At 34.4% G+C, this 20,415-nt stretch overlaps 1 protein-coding gene across 2 annotated transcripts in view; it reads left to right on the forward strand.

Moving 5' to 3' along the window:
* Positions 1-20,415, forward strand: part of LOC148939302 (uncharacterized) — a 161,886-nt gene that overhangs the window by 25,183 nt on the left and 116,288 nt on the right. For both annotated transcript variants that reach the window (XM_089106563.1, XM_089106564.1), the window contains exons 2-4: positions 4,333-4,539; positions 9,668-9,826; positions 14,569-14,679. In XM_089106563.1, coding sequence (XP_088962689.1) covers positions 4,333-4,539; positions 9,668-9,826; positions 14,569-14,679 — 477 coding nt within the window. The remainder of the gene's footprint in view (positions 1-4,332; positions 4,540-9,667; positions 9,827-14,568; positions 14,680-20,415) is intronic.

The following is a 20,415-nucleotide window of genomic DNA, read 5'->3' on the forward strand; positions in this document are numbered from 1 at the left end:
AAGCCTATTTTTCTCCTATCATCTCAGTATGAAAGCATTGGTTTCGATACATTGGATTAAGCAGACAATTGCAGCTTAGATGACGAAAAAACGCATCGCCAGAGTTACCCTTTGGTTTTTGTCAATGGATAATCAACCCAATTTTCAATAAATTTTGTTGTAATGTATTATTACTCTTTTAAAATAAGTATAGCCTACTCATGATCAGTGGCGTCAATTGGGGAGCTTGGGTTGCTGTTCCCTCCGGAGTTGTTTTGCGCCTAGATTATGAAAAATACCTTTTTGAGGTATTTTCATTGAATTTTTTTTTGTTATTATCATTATAAAGACGACTGATTTACCTTCCTAAACATGGAAAAATACATTCCCCGTCACAGCCTTAAATTTTGTGATTTGACGCCACTGCTAATTATGCTTGTTTATGCTAATTATGCTAATTATGTTCTGCTGTTTAATTTTATTCTTTTCTGTTTTTTTTTTATATTTTGTTATGACTATTCGAAAAGAGAATAAATTAAGACACAAACTGATCAAGTCAGACACATACGCGTGATTTTTTTTTTTTTGGGGGGGGGGGTAAAATAATTTTTCTTTCTTGGGGGGTGCAATAATCGAAAATAGTTTTTTTTCTTAATCTGAATAAAAAATTGTCAGAAATTAAAATTTTGGGGGCTAGTATTGCCCCGAGGACCCCCCTCCCGCGTTGATCTTTGGGCCAAGTCCAAATCTCTTCTACGGTTTTGTTAAAGGTCGAGTAAATTAAGGCTAAATCACCTTAATTGTAAAAATCTATGATTTTATTATTTTTTATTTATATATGTATTTTATTTTTTAATTTAATTCTTGGTCATTAAAACTGAGAACAACATAAAATTTCAAATAACCTTTGAGGTTTCTTAATTACTTCTTGGGTAGCCGTTTTATTATGGCATTAATTAACAATTGTCGTAAAGCTTAGCAAGAAAAGGAACTTAATGGTATACTTTAAATGTAATTATTTATAAAGGTTCTTCCTGAAAATAAGCGCCAATAAATATATTGTTTTCAAAGTTTCTTTGACTTTTTCGTCTTGGTTTGGATTTCTTAGTTTCCTCGCAGTAAGTAGTGTATTTAGCTGGAATAATCTCGTCCTGATCACCTTTTCCTAGTGGTGTCAATTCAAGAAACTTTAGGGGGGGGGGATGTATTTGTTCAGACCTAGGGGGCGAAATTTGTCGTTTTTTAAAATAGAAATACAAAAAAGAATATTTTTCAGTGGAAATACTCCAAAAAGTATTTTAAAATCTAGGAGATCACAGCCCCCCTCCTCATTGACGTAATTGCCTTGTCCTTTGCTGAAGTTACTTTTTTTTAGTCTCATATAATGATTTAAAATAATAACTAACGTTGCTAAAGGGCCGCTTCAATTATTCTACTTGGTATTTTTTCCGTTGAGCATTTTTCTCAAAGTGCATAATATAATTTTTCAGGTGATTTTAAAGTAAAGAGACAAAAAAACAAAAAAGACAGAGGTACTTTTTTGTCCAATTTTCTTGACCAATTGAATTGATAGATTATCAACAGCTACAACAAATATATTCTGTGGGGCTGACAAGTAGGCGTATTTCAAGAGTTATATTTGAAAATCACACTTCGAGCTTTTTTATATAGTAATCCATTAATTGCAACGTGACAAAATAGATACAAAATTATCTTCGACTGGTCGCCCACTTTCCATTCTGTGGAGTACATCAAGGAGCTCCACGTGTGTCGCGAAGTTCCACGACGTGTGGCATGGTTTCACCACGCTTGGCACAGTCCCCGTAACGCTTGGAAAAGTTTTGCCGCGCTTGGCACCCTTTCGTTAAGTTTAGCACATTTTTGCCACATGGTGCGTAATAAACTTGCCACATGCCACGCTTGACACATGCCACATGGTGTACTTACGCGATTTCTGAAAATTGGTGACCCGTTGATTGTCTTATAAGCTTTACTTTTCCCCTTGCGTTTGTAATGTTGTCAAGTTTATTACGGTTGGCCTATTTTCAGGGAACAAAGAGAATGCAATTATAGTCGACATATTTGGAGAAAATTTTACGTTAATAATCTCAATCATATCGGAAATGCATTTGATCCTTTGTTTTATTGGCGAGGAGTCTTAATTAAAACAATATTAACGCACCAAGGATGTCAAAATAAAGACATTTTCTAAATTTAATAGTATATTATTAAATTAAATAACGCTCTGTGAACATTGTTTACAATAACGCACTGTAAAACGCACTGTGAGCTCACAGTGCGAAGACCTATATAGAGGTGGGATCTAGGGCATTGAGCTTAAACCTCACCCTGGAGTCTAAACATCCATTTTTTTTTTTACTTTTAGCCATTTTTAACACATTTATATGGAAATGTAGGGGGCGGGGGTCGTTAGGAGCAACCATTATGGTGGCGCCCCTTTTCAGTCATGTGTGCTGGTTTACTCAAAATACTTCTTAGTTTTGCACTAACTTCAAATACAATTTTGATTTCATAGTGCCTCCAGCCCCTGTGCGTATCCCTGCGTCGGATGTTTTTTTTTTTTTTTTTTTTTTTTTGCAGAATGTGTACATCCGTGTTATATAAAGCCCATGGAAAAAAAAATGTCATAAACCGTCAGTATAACTCGGGCAATAGCCCCGCCTAATCCATTTGGGCAATGCCAATGAAATGGCGTAAAGCATTTGTTATGTAATTAAATCATGTTTTTATTTTGGTAACACGTGCGGAAATAACCGAGCGAACCTCAAGGCTTTGTAAACGTTATAACACTGTGATTACAATAGTCATATCTTGTATCTTTTGAAAACATTACTTACGTAATCAAGATCCAAGGTGCTATTTTATAAAGTAATTTATTTTTAGTTTCAAAAAGTGTCCTATTGGAAATTCAGTACAGGATCTTGTTAAGGTATAGTCAGTTAGAGCTACTCTCCCCTATGCCCAAGATGTTGAGAGTGAACGGACAGAAGCCAGTATCGGCTACCAAAATCATGCCCAGGAGGTCAATCGCCCCGGACATATGAAGCACCAACCGTGGTGCAAGAGCAATCCAAGATGAAATTACTTGTACAGGTTCTGAAAATCAAGTCCCCTTTCCTGCTGATGGCTGACGAGTTATTCTCCCCTCCCTTCTGAGGGATGAATATTGCCTCCCATAGTCGATCTAGAGCTGGTGGGTGGGGTTTTTTCGGAAGGGGGAAACGGTAGTGGACGTCTTGACACTGCTCTTCTACAAAGGGGAGAGAAGAGATAAAGAAAGCTACCAGAAGGATTTTCGCGAGAAGATAACAATTGGTTTGACTTGGAAAGTGAATCCAATCAGCTACCGTAGTGGAAAGTGTTCCTAGCTAGTATTTTCTGCGGTAAATTTAGATTATTGCACTAACTTAAAAAAAAACTTATAGGCCTAATTATGACTGTCTTCTTTATTGTGTAACCTGCAGTCAGGAAATTAATGATATTCTAAAAACCTTGCAAAATGATGACTGAGAACCAACTAGTAACGTTAGTTTATTGAGGGAAAATGATTATGACAACGGAAGCGTGGCTGATTTCAAATAACTTTCAGTCGATGTCCGTGGTTTTATCTGCCGGCTTCGCTTTTTTTATGATATCAGCGATTGATACTTGGTTTGCCGTTCAGGCATGGATTGTTGTGAAAAAGCCCCTTATTGCTACAGATTGATGTCTAGCTAACCTGGCCTGTAAATTGGACTTAATCAAAAACATCTTTTAAGGGGAGAACGATTATCCTACTTCTAATTATTTTTTTTATGTTTTAAGTCTTTTTTATGTCTTATATTTATTTTTATATTTTATTTTTAATGTTTTTATCCATTTTTTTATGTTTTACTTGAAAATGAGATATTGGTTAAGTAAAGACGGGATTTAGTAAACCCCCTTCCCCTCTCGCACTACAAACGAAGATTCAGCCAGAGGACGGGTCTTGGCCCCCTCCCCCCAGGAAGTAAAAAACTCAATATGAATATGGAACTCTGAAGTTCCCCTCTGAAATAGAGCTCTAGCCAACCTCCCGACGTGGAAGTGGATTAAGTACTCTTTTTAAATCTGAGTTTAAAACTATTTATTATTTATGAGAAAAAATCAACAGAGCAGATTGTAGCAGCAAGGAAAAACTGTTGTTTTTAAGTCTTTTTAAAATCTTTGCAAAAAGAACAATTTTTTTTGCTTAAGCCTTTTTTGTATTCGAGGTTTTGTTTTCTTAAAACCAAGGTATTTTGAATTGTACTTTTGAAACTCCCGTGTTTGTTCAGATTGCATTATAAAATTCTTATTTTTTTTCTATTTTAGGATAGTGATGGTGGAAGCCAAATGGTGGTATCTAGTAAGCCTTCTCACATGTTCATATATTTTTGGAGAATTGAGTCACTTTCTTATTGGGATTGTAAGCAGACCCATTGCACAAGAACTAGAATATGGTGACCAAAGTTGTTTACAAGCCTTACCCTACCCCACAGATAATCAAACTCGATGTGATCAAGTTTCAACGGAAACAGAGTAATTACCCTTAAATAGTAAATAGTGTCGTTATTCGTTGCCAAATTTACCGTTAGTAGTAAATGACATTGCTCTTATTTGTTACAGCATAATGTAACCAGTAACAAAATTTTCAAAAAAAATAATCCCTAAAGCAAGCTTTAAAAACTTGCTTTAAAACATTTAGTTTTACACGAAATAAAACACAAAACGTTTAGTTTTGTGACTTGTACAATGGGGCTTTTTTCTCAAAAACGTAAATTGATTATCTTGCGCATTTATTTACGTTTTTTTGATATTAAGACTCTTTGAATCTTGTTCAAATTGTATTTTTTTAATGCTAGCGATTTTGATGCTTATCTTCAGAGGAACAAACGACGTGAAATTTTAAAGAAAAGATCTTCTTCTTTTGGGAAGTCCAGGGAAAATTTGTAAAATGTAGACTTCCATAGTTTTAGGCGTTTATACCCATGGCCTGGTGGATCTTATACAGAATAGCCTTAAAAAAGGAATATTAGTATTAATTCATATTTTTCGGAAAGGCAGATGTGGCCTCTCAACTACTACTACTAACAAATCACTGTAGCACCTAGCCACTTGAGGCCAACACAGCTAAGCAGGCTCCTTCTCCATCCCAATATATTTAAAGCCTCCCACTTTACATTTTCCCACCCCATTCGAGGACGACCAGCTTTTCATTTGGCCCTAGACGGTTGGCCGACAAGGAAAATAAAATTTTTGACCTACTTTTCAGGTGGTACCAAATCATCTTGTTTCATAATGTTTATCTAAAAAACCGGTGCAATTTATCTCCAAGCTTTGGCAACATAGGTTATGACTCTTGACGTTTTCGGTATCAAAGGGAGACTTTGGTTTCAAGTTCTGAGGTGGTATGTTCGGATGTTTGGAGACTGGAGGTGAGCGGCGGATAGAAGAAAATGATTTTTCGGACAAAATCGACAAAAAGTGCCATTGAAACCAAGGCTCAAGAATGTAAAATTTTATGGAGTCACTTGAGCTCTATAAGAGGTAGCCAAAACTTTTGCGGCCAGTTTGAGCTGAGAAATTAGATTATTTAACAAATCTATAGATAATTAATAAAAAGTAACCTCGCATAATAAAATAAAAATTTACCCCTGAAGGGCGTATCCAGAATTTTTGTAAGGTGGGGGGGGGGGGGGTAAAAAAACTTAAAAAACGCATAAAAAATTTATGTTCATGCATTTTTGTTACGTTCTTACAAGTCAAATAAAAATTTGAGGAGAAGGGGGCTCCAACCCCCCCCCCTCCCCTCGTGGATATTGCCTTGGCATCCTCGCTATTCTTCGTCAATTTTCCTCTCGAATCTGTATAGTTGTGTATAGTTCGGTTTTCTTGCGGCTCTTTAAGGTTTGTTCTGTCTTTTTCTAAAAATCGGAGTTTTTTTTTTACTTTTACAAGACCGTATGGAGACGGTTTCTCAAAGCAGTATTTGAAGATGGTATATTTATTTTTTCATTAAGAAAACCACTCCTATTCTATAGTTCTGTTGTTTTCTCGTTTATTGAAAAAGTCTTAAATTTGGTATTGTAGGATCACGTAGAAAATGTAATGTTGAAACTTGCTACAACATTTGTTTTTATATCCTATGTGCAGTATGTATGTATAAAATCAGTGAAAAAAAACCGACTGATGACATTTCCTAATGTTTTTAGGATAATATAAAAGTAGCACTTTACTGATAACAAAAGACAATAAAAGAATTATTTGAATTTTGAAATTGTTGTGGGGCTCAGTTTTTCTCGTTAACAAAACTAAAACTAATTTTGGTAAAACATATCTTATAATTAACAGGAAAAAAATTAAGAATGTCATGCAATTAGGTTGAAAAAACATTAATACAGAAGCCACAACTCTTGGATCAATAAAGAAAAAATTACTTGAAAAAACTTTGAAAAATTACTGCGAGTGCATGGCACTACACAAGCTTGAGTTTGTTTGATTCCCTCAGCTCTTGAACAAAGAATTTGTTTGGTACCATGTGTTTATTTTAAAATGGGTAATAAGTGAATGTTTCATCTATAATAAAATTCTATAGTACATCATTATTATATCACTTAATTATTACATTGCAAGGAACAGTGACATGCTAACAGAGGAGGAATATGCCTCTTTCCGGAGAGAGGCCTCAAAACCCGTTATTTCCATGTATGAATGTATATAAAAGGTGAAAAAGATTGAAATGTAAAAGAAAAAGACCTAAAACTATGCAACTCAATGTAGATGCAACTTCAGACGATGCAACTCAATGTAGATGCAGCTTCGAACGATGCAACTTTAAACGATGCAACTCAATGTAGATGCAACGTCAAACGATGCAACTCAATGTACATGCAACTTCAGACGATGCAACTCAATGTAGATGCAACTTCAAACGATGCAACTCAATGTAGATGCAACTTAAAACGATGCAACTCAATGTAGATGCAACTTCAAACGATGCAACTCAATGTACATGCAACTTCAAACGATGCAACTCAATGTAGATGCAACTTCAAACGATGCAACTCAATGTAGATGCAACTTCAAACGATGCAACTCAATGTCCATGCAACTTCAAACGATGCAACTCAATGTAGATGCAACTTCAAACGATGCAACTCAATGTAGATGCAACTTCAAACGATGCAACTCAATGTAGATGCAACTTCAAACGATGCAACTCAATGTAGATGCAACTTCAAACGATGCAACTCAATGTAGATCAGGTTGTGTCAAAAGGAGGAATCACGTCGATGGGGTGGGTGAGCAATCGTCGCGTCGATCAGTGTCTGTTTAGGCATCTGTAGTTTTTTCTCAGTTATGCTAAAAAAAATGTCTCTGCTCTACTGCTTTGGTTAACCCACTTCAAAGGAGAATATCGGTACGTGACCGTTCGGGTCCAAATACTGCTCTTCTTCTCGAGTTTATAATTGCAACTCTGTCAAATTAATAATTAATAGCCTAGTAGTCTGAGGTTAAATTGTTTTAAAACGTCCTCTTTAGTTGTTTTATCGTTTAATGTTTATTTAACTTGATAATATTAAATAATTTCAAAAATGTCAACTTGCTGAACTCGCAAAACTGCCATTATATAATTTCTTTTGTGTTCAAGTCGAATTTACTATAAATTGGTTTAATAATTCAGCAGTTCTTTCATTGAAGGTCATTGTTTAACCAACTAACTAATTCCTTTCTTTATCTCTTTTCTCCTTTTTTTTCTCTGTCACTTAATTAATAGTGTAAGTTTTGTTTTGAAAAATAATTAGCTATCAAAATTTTAAATAGATTTACTACTCGTTAAAACAAACATAATAGAAAGGAATATTTTTTACTTTTCGTAATAGAGGCTTAAAAACTTCGTTTGTACGTAAGTCTCGTGGGGCATTTTTTTTTATGCATATTTTCCGTTGTAAACAAATCAGATTGCTCTGTCTATCATTATTCATTTACCTACTTCTTTATCTAGCCCCCCTCCCCCCAAGAGACCATTCCAAATAGACAAGCATCACGAATAAAGCTTTTACTCAGTTACTCATTGCTAGATGTTACGTTTAGTATTTTATTTTTCGTTTTTTTCGTAAATTGACGTTTTGAAATTTTTAAGACTTTGCACTATTTCTTAAGTTGCAAAGATTTCAAGTTTTATCAAGTTAAATAGAAAGCTGAAGATAATTTGGTGTTCTAACTTGAGTGGTGGTTCTGGCTTCTCTTGCGCCCGAGGCAAAATCTTGATTAGCGCCCCTTCCCCACTGTCTCCGGCAAAATTAAGTCAAATTTTAAAAAAATTTTATTTATTAACAAAATTAATTTTCAATTTATTAGTTAATTAATAATTTATTTTTGTTATTATATTTTTATTTATTATTTAATTATTATTAATTATTTTCATTATTATTATTTAATTAATTGTTAAGCAGCTTGTATTTATTATTTATTTTAATTTATTAACTGTGCCGTCTACTTTATTGTAATAAAATTTCAAATATTTTGAAATGATTAAAACCGTGGGATTATTTATATCAAAAATTGCCCCCCTATAATTTTTGCGCCTGGAACTAGTTTCCCCCTCTGGCCCTCCCCTAAAACCGCATCTGCTCACGTGTCTTTTATAAGAATTGAACACTATTAGCCTCGGAAACAGTATACTGCTGTTAGGTTGAAAAAAAAAATAATAAAAAAAGCAAAAAAACCTTTAACACTTGCACAACAATTGGTGCAGTTGTTCCGAGTAAAATTAAAAAAGTTAAGACAGTTTTAGGATTTCCAAGCCACAGGCAGATGGTGCCTATTAATTTTTTGCTTGGAAAACTTCTATACTCCGTGACTGGGCATGTGTGCAGGATTTTGTTGGGGGGGGGGGGGAGGGAGATGATTGACCATTCAGGGAAATTGCGTACAGCTTTGCCTCAATTGCCAAAAATAGACAAATCATTTGTCAAGAGATTGTACGAAACACCATTTTAGGATTTTGAGGAGGTCACGAGCCTAAAGACACTCCCACCCCTTTGTGTGTACCTGTCTCTGAATTCGGTTCCTTTTACTTTAATTGTTTTGACTTTTACTAGCGTGATTAAATATGTTAGATTAGGTCAAAACAGTAATTTTTTTTGACGATTTTAATTCAAAGATAAAATCAGAGGCGTATTGGGGGGGGGGGTGACCGGCACCGTCTTAACTTAGACATCTTCTCCCCTTGTTAAATCTTGGGTCTGCCCCTGGATGAAAGTTTACATTATATAATTCGAAACTGGTTGTAACACCGAGTCAGTCCTTCACATGAAAAAAAGCACGTGATGTAACTTGGGGTCATTAAAAGGTAACGAATTTTATTTCGTAATATGCTAAATAGCCCTGTTCTATCTCGCGACTAAAGTTGAAACTTTCTGAACTGAAGTTGAAGTTTCAAGCTGAAACTTTCAGGATTTTTTTTGAGGGAGGTGGGGGTAATGGGCCATAAGAATTTCGTGCCTGGGGGAAGGGGGCAAACTTTTTTTCCCGATCTTCACAAGAGAGTGTGTGCCATTTTCTTTTAATTATTTTTGTCGTTCGACATGCTCTTAGGTTAGTTTGTGCTAAATCTATTTCAAGACAAACGAGATCCTTTCAATTTATTGAATCGTTATTTCAGATGTTTCGGCCAGGTTACTGGAAGCTCAAACGCCTCAGTATGTACATGGACTTTCAACGGCCAAGGATTAGAATATCAAATCTTAGCAGGACCGAGTTTCATCTTCGCATTCACAATTGCTGGTGTTTTAATTGGATTCGCTGCTGATCGCTACAATAGGTAAAAGTATTTCGTTTTACTAACAAAAACAAAATACAATAGCAAAGGCTGATTGTGCAGTTGAAAATGAAGAAAGAAAAATAAATATCATTGATTGCCAAACCCACTAAAACAACACAGAACAAGACGGTAAAAGAAACAACCAAATTACAAAGCAGTAGCCAAGGACAATAAAATTACAATAATCAGAACAAACAAAACCAAACAAAAAACAACCTAATTACAAAGCAGTAGCCAAGGACAATAAAATTACAATAATCAGAACAAACAAAACCAAACAAAAAACAACCAAATTACAAAGCACTAGCCAAGGACAATAAAATTACAATAATCAGAACAAACAAAACCAAACAAAAAACAACCTAATTACAAAGCAGTAGCCAAGGACAATAAAATTACAATAATCAGAACAAACGAAACCAAACAAAAACAACCTAATTACAAAGCAGTAGCCAAGGACAATAAAATTACAATAATCAGAACAAACAAAACCAAACAAAAAACAACCAAATTAGAAAGCAGTAGCCAAGGAAAATAAAATTACAATAATCAGAACAAACAAAACCAAACAAAAAACAACCTAATTACAAAGCAGGAGCCAAGGACAATAAAATTACAATAATCAGAACAAACAAAACCAAACAAAAAACAACCAAATTAGAAAGCAGTAGCCAAGGACAATAAAATTACAATAATCAGAACAAACAAAACCAAACAAAAAACAACCCAATTAGAAAGCAGTAGCCAAAGAAAATAAAATTACAATAATCAGAACAAACAAAACCAAAAAAAAAACAACCTAATTACAAAGCAGAAGCCAAGGACAATAAAATTACAATAATCAGAACAATCGAAACCAAACAAAAAACAACCAAATTACAAAGCAGGAGCCAAGGATAATAAAATTACAATAATCAGAACAAACAAAAACAAACAAAAAACAACCAAATTAGAAAGCAGTAGCCAAGGACAATAAAATTACAATAATCAGAACAAACAAAACCAAACAAAAAACAACCTAATTACAAAGCAGTAGCCAAAGACAATAAAATTACAATAATCAGAACAAACAAAACCAAACAAAAAACAACCTAATTACAAAGCAGTAGCCAAGGACAATAAAATTACAATAATCAGAACAAACAAAAAACAACCTAATTACAAAGCAGTAGCCAAGGACAATAAAATTACAATAATCAGAACAAACAAAACCAAACAAAAAACAACCTAATTACAAAGCAGTAGCCAAGGACAATAAAATTACAATAATCAGAACAAACAAAACCAAACAAAAAACAACCAAATTACAAAGCAGTAGCCAAGGACAATAAAATTACAATAATCAGAACAAACAAAACCAAACAAAAAACAACCTAATTACAAAGCAGTAGCCAAGGACAATAAAATTACAATAATCAGAACAAACGAAACCAAACAAAAAACAACCAAATTACAAAGCAGTAGCCAAGGACAATAAAATTACAATAATCAGAAAAAACAAAACCAAACAAAAAACAACCTAATTACAAAGCAGTAGACAATGACAATAAAATTACAATAATCAGAACAAACAAAACCAAACAAAAAACAACCTAATTACAAAGCACTAGCCAAGGACAATAAAATTACAATAATCAGAACAAACAAAACCAAACAAAAAACAACCTAATTAGAAAGCAGTAGCCAAGGACAATAAAATTACAATAATCAGAACAAACAAAACCAAACAAAAAACAACCAAATTAGAAAGCAGTAGCCAAGGACGATAAAATTACAATAATCAGAACAAACAAAACCAAACAAAAAACAACCAAATTGCACACTATTTATCTTACAAACGAGCCAAATAAGGATAAGATAATTTTATTGACAAAAAAATAAGAACATATTTGTTGCACCTGCTGAGAATACCCCTAAGGGCTTGTTGGCAACAGGTGGGAGTCTTCTATTCTAGATATTCTAAAAAATAGTATTTTATATTATTCTACATCGTAATAATACTAAATCCACGCATATACAACAACCATCCTACTTACATAAAACAGATACATAAATTATATTCTTTTGCATGGAAAAATATTTTGAAGATCTTTTGGATGTGGCCTTGAAGGTTGCCATATGATTTTCATTTCGTATCCCAACCGGTATTATATCCCATACCCAGGGATTTATTTATTATTATTTTAAAAATTGTTATGTTTAAAAATATGTTTACAAATTATTTTAAAAAAATCTGCTAATTTCATATTTAAGCACATACTGATATTCAATAGAATTTTTGATCATGATACTTTTATGACACTTTGGATCTGAAAGTCAGGCTATATTGGGTTGAATCTCAACTAGTTTAACATAACACATACAAAAAGATGAATATTAATGTGACCAGTATGCAAAAAAAAGATAACATTAATTAATATTAATTAATTAATCACTCGAAAAGCTTAAATCTGGTCAAAGAAAAAGAATTAGTGAACAAATCGCCCAAACTGAAAACATAAACCTAGTGAAGTAGTCATTTATCTTTTATTTTATTTAGGTTCCTCCTAATGCTAAAATGCCAGCTGGAATATTGATTTTTAATAATAATTTTAGCATTGATTTTAATGCTAATAAATAACTCCGATATAATAAATTTTAATCATATTTACTTTATTCGAATACTATCTTCCGTTTTTCATTATGCATTGCTTTGTGTACTAAGTTTATGGTGATGGCTCTGTTTGTTTTATATCTGTCATACTTTGTTTGATTAAAGATCAGACTTTGTTTCATGGCAAATCATTTAATATTAATGATCTTGTTTTTATTTGTTATGATTATCATTGAGATAATGTTTTCTGCTTACTGTTATCATGCTAATAGTATATTCTATTGAAATAAAGTCCGTCCATTTAAATAAAGTCCGTTGAATTTATCTATATAGCGTCAACCAGTTCGGCATCGCACCTTATGTAAAAAAAAAAAAAAACTCCGTTGCCTATTTTATACTTTTAAGTGAAAGCTAATTTCTCCACTTGATTGGGACAGAATCTTAGATCACTACGTCACAGCCATGGCACTGAAACAGGGTTGCCAACTTATGACGTCCAGAAAGAGTACAAATCAAGCCCAAAAAAGATTGATTTTTGCTCGAAAAGAGTGCAAATCAAAAAATTTGTATGTGCACGGTTGCTGCTGCTTGCACATCACCTATGAGATATAAAGTAGTGTATTTCAAATGAAAAGTTTTTCCTGCTAAAAGTTCATCTGAATCCATATAATAATTACTATTTCCGAATTAGCGTCAATTGAGAATTTTCGTCCGCTAGACAATTTCTTCGAAAACACCTTTAAATTTGTTTTTAGGCAGTATGGGCCGTGGTTCGCTCTTTACTAGGTTAACCTAGTAAAGAGCGGTCCTAATGTGAATAAACTTTGGTAGCGTGTCCTTAGAATTTGGTCCTACTAATTACTTCTAGTGTACCGACTGGGAATTACTCGAGAAGCTTAAATAAGGTTTTAGAGAGGTTGGTTATAATATAATACTTTTATTTATGCCATCAAATTACACAGTCTAGATTTCCATTTTCATGGCGATTTCCATGGCGTAGTTTCTATGTTTCCTGAACTTCCCCGCTCTTGAAACGGGACCAAAAAGTGCTTTTTTTATTGTCATATGACGCTTTACTTAGGTGCTATCAAGACAGATTTATAAAAGACTCCTGGAAACACTTTCCTGCTCTGTCGCACGTCTTGAAAACTGCTGGAAAGCAAAAACGAGAAAGTAGAAGGCAAATTTCTTTTTTCTTGTCCTTCTGTTTGATTTTAGTGCTAGTATTTAATCATATGTTCAGTCTCCCACTGTCACAGGCCAAAGAGCCTTTGTGGGGGTCTAAAGTTCTGTAATTTGATTTTAGTATTTCTTTTGAATAAATTAATTGATTGATTGATTGAATACGTTTGTTATAGCGTAAGATTTGAATCCATTTAACATGGATGTAAATAATTCAAGTCATAAGTGTCATGGGTGACACAATAGCAAACTTACCGAAGTAGTAAGGCACCTCATATCATGGATTTTATGGAATCTTGGCTTCAAGATTTTGAACTCTTGCTAATTCAAAAAAGCGATTGCACTGGTTTTCCAGTATGGGGGGGCTATAAACCTCCTTTTTATTTCCCTTAACTTTACGTTTGAAGGGTTGCATGTAATATTTTTTGGTAGTTCGTGTCAGTTGCTTCGTAAGTGTTTTGGTCTTTTCCCTGTATTGTTATTTTGCAATTGTAGGCTTTATAGCCTGAGGGTATGTCTAATATGATTTCTGTCTAAATGGTATCTGTGGTATCATTTTTTCTGATTAGTATCAGTGGAATATAGCGCAAAAGTATCAGAAATGTTCATATTTTTTAAAAGGAATCTGAAAAGGCTGTTTCTTGACTCTTGAACTTGTTTCTTCCGTTCTCTTTTTATTTTTTTTCTATTTGATGTAAAACGACGGATAATTATGATTAAAATAATGTACAGGTTCAATCGGGTTTATTTAATGGACAGAGTGGGTAAGATGTTTAGAAAAAGTAATTCCCTCAGTTTTATGGAAAATTTCACTAGAACATCTAATTTTGTGTTCTAAGCTTTGTTTTGTGTTAGCCTTATTCTCAAAATATGTAAGCTAAAATAAAAATTTGTGGAGTAGCCTAATAATAAGTTCTGTCTTTCTTTGTTTATTCTTATTGTTCATTAAGTCTTTTTTTTTTTTTAGGAAGAATCTGTTAGCCGTTGCCACGATTGTGTTTAGTGCTGCCACACTGTTGACTGGATTTTCGCAGGAGTTTTGGCACTTGATTGTTCTGAGAATGCTCCTAGCAGTTGGGTAAATAACCAGTCTGATTTTCAATATGAAGATACTATAGATACTGTATCTTTTATCTAAACATTTTTAGCTCGACCATAGAGGACCATGCTCGGCCATTCGAATGCTTTTAGGAAGATTATTCGAAACCTAAACACCCACATTTGTCTAGCTATAAAACTAGACCTGTTGTTTGTTTGATGCACTCCTGGGCAGGCTGCCCATTGTGCACATCTCCACGATTTCATCAGAGCCTTTAGGGATGAAAGGTATTCCACGTCAAAATTCAGCTGTCCGGCTGTTGTTCTGTCATGAACGAGGGTCAAATAATTTAAAAAGCCTTCTGGCTTTTGTTACTGTGGTTAGGGAGGGGTTTTGAAGAATCATAGGCAGCGCGATAGCGCTGCCTAAGTAAAGAAGGATGTGGGCACAATGTATTATTTATTTTTCTTTTTTCTTTTTCTTTCTTCTCCATACCCGGGCACTTCGTATCGAAGAAGTTGTCGTAGAAACTTCGAAAACGGCTCATTCGATTGGAAATTGGAGTAGCTAGTGCCCTTTTTAATAGTCGAAATTGATTGGAGGTCAACTAGCCCCCCTCCATGCCCATCATTTCCCCAAACACGTCCCATCAAAATTTTGAGATAACCATTTTGTTCAGCGTAGTTGATTTCCACATAGAAAATATGTTTTTGAGGAGGAAACTCCCCCACAACCCTCAGGGCAAGGGTTTTAAGTTATGCCCTGGGGGCATATAAGGTTTTTATAGAAGGTGTTGTCGTAGAAACTTCAAAACAGGCTCATTCGACTAGAAATTCAAAGGGCTAATGCCATTTTTAATAGTCGAAAGTGACTGGAGGGCAACTAGTTGTCGTAGAAACTTCAAAACAGGCTCATTCGATTGGAAATTCAAAGGGCTAGTGCCCTTTTTAATAGTCGAAAGAGATTTGAGGGCAACTAGCCCCCCCCCCCACGCCCATAATTCCCCAAAACACATCCAATCAAAAATTTGAGATAGCCATTTTGTTCAGCATAGGCTAGTTGATTTCCAGATAAAAAATACGTTTTTGAGTAGGACACTCACCCACAACCCTCAGGGCAAGGGTTTTAAGTTATGCCCTGGGGGCATATAAGGTTTTTATAGAAGGCGTTGTCGTAGAAACTTCAAAACAGGCTCATTCGATTGGAAATTCCAAGGGCTAGCGCCCTTTTTCATAGTCGAAAGTGGTTGGAGGGCAACTAGCCCCCCTCTCCCACGCCCATCATTCCCCCAAATACATCCAATCAAAATTTTGAGATAGCCATTTTGTTAAGCGTAGTTGATTTCCAGATAGAAAATATGTTTTTGAGGTAGACACACCCCCACAACCCTCAGGGCAAGGGTTTTAAATTATGCCCTGAGGGAATATAAGGTATTTTATAGAAGGCGTTGTCGTAGAAACTTCAAAACAGACTCATTCGATTGGAAATTCAAAGGGCTAGTGCCCTTTTTAATAGTCGAAAGTGATTGGATGGTACCAAGCCCCCCCCCCACGTCCATTATTCCCCCAAACACATCCAATCAAAATTTTGAGATAGCCATTTTGTTCAGCATAGTTGATTTCCAGATAGGAACTATGTTTTTGAGGAGGTCACTCCTCCACAGCCCTCAGGGCTAGGGTTTTAAGTTATGCCCTGGGGGCATATAAGGTTTTAAAAGAAGGCGTTGTCGTAGAAACTTCAAAAAAAGCTCATTCGATTAGAAATTCAAAGGGCTAGTACCCTTTTTAATAGTCGAAAGTGATTGGAGGGCAACTAGCCCCCCTCCCACGCCCATCATCCTCTCAAACACATCCAATAACCATATGCCCAGGAGGCATATAAGGTTTTCATTGAAATCTTTGTCGTAGAAACTTGAAAAAGGGCTCATTCGATTTGAAATGCAAAGGGCTAGTACCCTTTTTAATAGTCGAAAGTTATTAGTGATATTTGTTGTTTTTGTTGTTGTTTAGACCAGGGCACTTCGTATCGAAGGAGTTGTCGTGGGAACTTCGAAAGGGGCTCATTCGATTGAAAATAGAAAGGGCTGATGCCCTTTTTAATAGTCGAAAGTGATTGGAGGGCAACTAATCCCCCTTCCACTCCCACCCACCCACGTCCACCCTCCCATTTTCCCATTATGTTTAAAAACAAAATGTTGCCGTAAGATTAGGGCTACTTCTGCTCTTAAAATTTAACCAAATCAAAATAGCGTAAGTGTATCCAAGCTATCAAAGAAAGTAAACAGGTTTTTTTGCGAATGGTATCAAGTTTTCCATTTTAGGTCAACTAGAGGTAGGTATGAAACTAAATTAAACAGTACTATTTGTGTCCAGATTTTTAAAGGGTGTATGTTGTTTAAAATTGCTGAAAATTTTTCTCCAGCATACAAATAGCAGGCCAAACTATAAAGTCTTAAAAAAAACGAAAAGATTTAAAGTGTTATGTTCTTTTTCCCTGAAAAGACTATGTTAATATAAAACGAACAGAAATTAATTAAAAAAACTTTTTCCACAAAATAAGTTTTTCAAAGAAAAGTAAAGAACTCCATTAAACCAAAAATGAGCAAAAATAAAATGAAATAATCTACCAAGCGTAAAACTACCACAAATCAATATCGATTAATAAATGAAACCCAAAACGAACAGAAATTACAATAAATAACCGCGTCAAACTCAAAACAAGCAGAAATTAACATAAGTAGGGGGCAAAACCCCGATTCCTTCCCAAGGCCAGAACGAAATTTGCACTTTACTGAAAAAATACAAATGAATGTGCATTGTCAGTTTAATATACATATACTGATAATTAGTTATCAAAATGTTAATATTATTTGATTTATTAAAGTTATAAAAGTAAAAACATTCATAATTTTTTCAGTAAAGTGAAAATTATGTTCTGGTCTTGGGAAGACATAGGGGTTTTGAGCCCTACTCATGTTAATTTCTGCTCATTTGGAGTTTAACTTGTTTATTTGTTGTAATTTTTGTGCGTTTTGGGTTTCATTTATTTATCAATACTGGTTTGAGGTAGTTTCACGCATAGTAGATTATTTGGTTTTATTTTTGCTCATTTTTTGTTTAGTGGAGTTCTTTACTTTTTTTTGTAAAACTTATTTTGTGGAAAAAGTTTTTTTAAATTAATATCTTTAAAAATGTATTGGCTATATTTACATAGTTGTGTCAATTGGGGGAGCCTCTGCCCCCTTAGATTTGTAAAAATACATTTTTTGGTGCATTTGCATTGAAGAAAACACCGTACCCCCGCCCCCTTCCACTTCCCGGATATTGAAAATTACGCACCCCTAAATTTTTATGAATTGACGCCACTGTGTGTATGTAAGGGCAAAACAAGAACCATCCTGATGATTCGTTTGATGAATATGAGTCTGTTTGAATTGTATTATTAACCTTCTTTGTTTAGCAGATAGCTACAAAAGCAAAGAAGATGTCATTAAGGTTTTTCAGGAGAAATGTCTTGCATAACCCCCGAAAATGTACCCAAAACTACGAGAGGATTTTATATATGTCCCAGGAAAGCGGACACGAGAGTATTTAATTTTTTTCAGAGCATTACTTATTCCGTAGCTGCCTTTCCATGACGATCAAATAAAAGTTCAAAATAGGGATAAAATCCTTTTTAATAGATAGTGTATAGAAAATTCACAAAAAGTACCAGATATTTCGGTCACATATACAGTGACCGAAATATCTGGTATTTTTTGTGAATTTTCTATGCACTGTCTATTAAAAAGGATTTTATCCCTATTTTGAACTTTTATTTTATTACTTATTCCAAGTATAATTATCGACATGAAGGGAGTTCAGAGGGTACAGCCCCACCCTCCTTATTAATCAGAATGACCTCTCGTGAAATTGTGAAAATTTAAGCAAAAAAGGCCCTTTGAAACTTTTGTCCTCCCCTCTCAAAAACGGAAATATCTGCCAGCCATCCTTCTAATGGGCTTCTGAAATTCAGAAGCTATATAAATAGTTGTCCGATTGGTCTAAATCCGTCATTCCCAACGTGGGGCGCAGGCTCCACCGGTAGGGCATGGCGATATTTTGGTGGGTCATGGGCAGGACGTGCACCCTTCTGCTGACTATACTTTAGAGCCTTAGTTTTGGAAAAAAAAACGTTTTTGCATGCGAATGACGTCACATTCAAATGTATTTAAAAAGCAAAAAGATACATGATAGTATTGCTTTGACGTCATACATTGTATAAAAGGTGTTCTTTTTAGACAATATTTTCCATTAGTATAAATTATGTATAGAGGACAACCCAAAACTGATGCCAAGTTAATGGCCTTTTAAGCTTCCCTCGGGTGAATACACGTAAAATTTTGAATTTGGTTCGGAACCACTGCTTTAGCGCAAAGAGGGTTAGAATAGGCGAGGAGAATCCTTCATACGCAGCATAATTTCTATTTCTTTGTCGTGTTTTAATGTTCTGTTTAAAGTATTAATGCTCCTCTTTACGTCTATTCGATTTTTTTTTTCTAAATTTGGTATTTTTCTATTTATTGAGAAAAAAATCCCATTAGAAATAGAATTATTATTCTATAATAATTATAGACTACAAATTTGTAAGACTAAAAAGAAAAAAAAAATCATCAAAAGAAGGAGCAAGGGATTTTCAAATTGATTTTTAATCATTGGATTTTGTTGATTTTTAATCTCGAAAAAATTGAAGATCTAGTCAATGATAATATTGATTAGATGTTCAATGTTCTTCAATGATCTTCAATCTTCACTGCTTCCTGGGTCAATTCCGCGGCGCGCGCGGGTTTCCGCGGAATTGAACCACCAAACTCTTGATCCATAAGCTTCGACTCTTCCCCTGGGGTGCTGCCAGGTATTATGTTATTTGGTTTTTAATACAATATGTACAATTGATGAAATAAAGCTGATCTTTAATCGTTTCATGTTGTCATGTCGAAAACTCACTTACGGGTATGAATAGTAATTATAAAGAAAACAGGGTTCAAAAAATTTTCTTATTTACTGGTTTGCCTCTCCAGAACGAAACGCTATAAAATAAGGAATTAAAATTACAACAATTATATCGCTAAAAATATGGATAAGATCATTAGAAACTTAGAATAAAACTAAAATTAGAAAGCGCTATAAAATATTAGGAAGGGGGGGTCAGGATTTTAGAAATGCCTAGGTTGGGCATGGCCTGGAATTGGTTGAGAACCACTGCTCTAAACCGATTGGCTTCAGTTTTTTTGTTGAGCCGAATTTTCAACATATTCAACCCAAAATTATTCTTTTGCGGTTCGAAACGGCTGAAATGGGCTCTTTACTGTGGTATTATCTCTTTTGTCATTTTAACGGGTGCTAGGACTTTATTTTTCGCATCATCTTTAATATTCTACGATTGATCGTTTGATACGGTCACTCCTGGAGAAAAAAAAAAAAAAAAAAAAAATAAAATAAAATAAAATAAAAAAGCATCCTTGCCTAAAACTCTTTCCTTTGAGCCTAAAGTTCAAATTTTTTTTTATTCACAATCAGGAGCTATCATGGTATATATATATATATATATATATATATATATATATATATATATATATATATATATATATATATATATATATATATATAGTAGAGGTGACCCTAAAGCCCCGGTACGAACACATGTGCTGCCATCTACAATTTAGTTTAATGCTGACGGGACATAATTTATTCAAGGATTATCGATCGAGTCTAATGGGGGTCAATGTCAATCGAT

The sequence above is a fragment of the Artemia sp. Qi Xiang Cuo genome, chromosome 21 (genome assembly GCF_049724085.1).
Source record: "Artemia sp. Qi Xiang Cuo chromosome 21, ASM4972408v1, whole genome shotgun sequence".
In the NCBI taxonomy this organism is placed as follows: Eukaryota; Metazoa; Arthropoda; class Branchiopoda; order Anostraca; family Artemiidae; genus Artemia; species Artemia sp. Qi Xiang Cuo.